This window comes from Myotis brandtii, unplaced genomic scaffold (assembly GCF_000412655.1).
Source record: "Myotis brandtii unplaced genomic scaffold, ASM41265v1 scaffold2287, whole genome shotgun sequence".
Lineage (NCBI taxonomy): Eukaryota > Metazoa > Chordata > Mammalia > Chiroptera > Vespertilionidae > Myotis > Myotis brandtii.
In genome coordinates, this window is record NW_005358595.1 from 208,014 (window position 1) to 209,948 (window position 1,935).

At 54.1% G+C, this 1,935-nt stretch overlaps 1 protein-coding gene across 1 annotated transcript; it reads left to right on the top strand.

Annotated features, from left to right (window-relative positions):
• The first annotated feature begins 35 nt into the window (after positions 1 to 35).
• Positions 36 to 1,927, top strand: LOC102251710 (inter-alpha-trypsin inhibitor heavy chain H3). Its single transcript, XM_005866320.2, has 3 exons — positions 36 to 315; positions 858 to 971; positions 1,224 to 1,927. Exons 1-3 carry the CDS (start codon positions 40 to 42, stop codon positions 1,308 to 1,310), a joined length of 477 nt encoding a protein of 158 aa, XP_005866382.1. The 5' UTR covers positions 36 to 39; the 3' UTR covers positions 1,311 to 1,927.
• Positions 1,928 to 1,935: the final 8 nt, after the last annotated feature.

The window sequence follows — 1,935 nt, forward strand, 5'->3', positions numbered from 1 at the left end:
TAATTCTCACCACATTATCCCATTTTGATGTTGAGGTAAATGAGGCTTAGAGTGTGTAGGTGTCTCCCCCAAGGGGCTGACTTGAACCCAAGGCTCAGGATGGGTGGGGTAGTGCAGTCTTTGGGGCAGTCGCTGTCTTGCATCCCATTCAGGGCCTCTGGGCGGAAGTTGGAGAAATTCACGGTGTCAGTCAATGTGGCTGCGGGCAGCAAAGTCACATTTGAGCTAACCTATGAAGAGCTGCTGAAGAGGAACAAGGGCAAGTACGAGATGTATCTTAAGGTCCAGCCCAAACAACTGGTCAAGGACTTTGAGGTAATCAAACACCTCTGCAGGCCCTGCTGAAACTGTGGGCACAGGATGGGAGGTTGGGGAAGGGCCCCTGGGGTGGAGCTCAGAGCAAAATCAAGGACACAGAAGTCCAGGCCTCACCACTTGGTTGAGGAAGCTCGGGGAATTACAATGGCTCTGGCCATAGCAACTGGGCCAAGGGGAGGAGGAGGCTGGGCTGGACTCACCCAGATCTTTGGATGCTGGGCCCTTGGGGCAACATCACAAAGTGTCTCTGTATAGCTGGTAACTGGTTATAACGGTGCTCTACCTACATCAGATCTGAAATGGTTTCATGGTGGAAATTGGACACCACCTGGCAGGCCATTGGAGAGCTTTGGGGTTAGAGTACCATTGAAGGGCCCTTTTGTTCATTTTCTTGGTGAGAGACACGAAGTGTGGCTGTCACAGAGTTGTCCTAGAAGCTGGTCCCTGCACTACCACTGACCCATCGCTTTGGGCCCTGTCCTAGAGGTTGGTCTCTGTACTGTCACTGAGTAACATCTCCTTACCTTTGGACATTGCAGATCGAGGTAGACATCTTTGAGCCCCAGGGCATTAGCATGCTGGATGCTCAGGCCTCATTCATCACCAATGACCTCCTGGGAAGCGTCCTCACCAAGTCCTTCTCAGGGAAAAAGGTGGTATAGATGCCTCTCAGGCCTGGGGGGCAGGGGCAGGAACCCAGACCCTAGCAGGACCAGTTGGAGCCCTAGGGCTTGGCTGATGCTTGTGAGTGTGTGTCTCTCTGCTGCCATCACTGTCTCCCTGGCCACCTGGTCAGGAGTGGGGATGCTGGAGGCAGAGGGCAGCTTGCTATTGATGACCCGCATGAGGAACTGACATGCCCCAGCAGCCCTTCCCCAACCGCTCATCCAGTCCCCCAGTTTCAACAGGGCCAGTTGGGGCGCTTGATTACCTCAAAGTGCTTGGCCAGTTGCTTGGGCTGGAACTGGTATGTGTGGGGGGACCACTTATAAAGCCCAGTGTCATTCTACCTTGGGAGGTAGGCAGGACAGGTGACTGCCCCTGTTTTACAGATAAGGAGACTGAGGCCAGAGGGAGTCATTTAGATCTGCTGACTCCACATTGAGGGGGTGGAAGTTGAAAGGGAACTTTACTCTTGATGCAAGTGGTTGACTCTGATCCCCAAGGCCCTACTATTCCAGGGTCTTGCTGACCATGGGCTGTGTATGCATGCATGTTTACACGAAGAGCAAACCTCAGTCACTCAGGGCTTGTAGGGCGAGGCCCAAGGAGCACACACTCAGAGGGCTGCTGGCTTCTGCAGGGCAGTGCCCGCTCCCACCTACCTGCTTTGCTTCCTTTCCCCTTCTCCTCCTCTTGGCACCAACACATACCACCCAACATGAAGTTCCTTTTTACGGTGCACAGCTCCCCTCCCTAAGTGGCTTCTCAGTGCTGTAGGCCAAGTAGGCTGAACACAGGGACTTAGCTGAACAGGGAAAGACAAAGGCTGCATCAGATAAGGCCACTGTCCTCCAAGTTGCCACTGATCTCCGAGGAGAGAGCAGTGCTCAGGAAGTCCAGTGTATGCTGGGTGGTGGCAGGACTTTCGGGTGCCCACCTCTGGGCTTCTCCCTA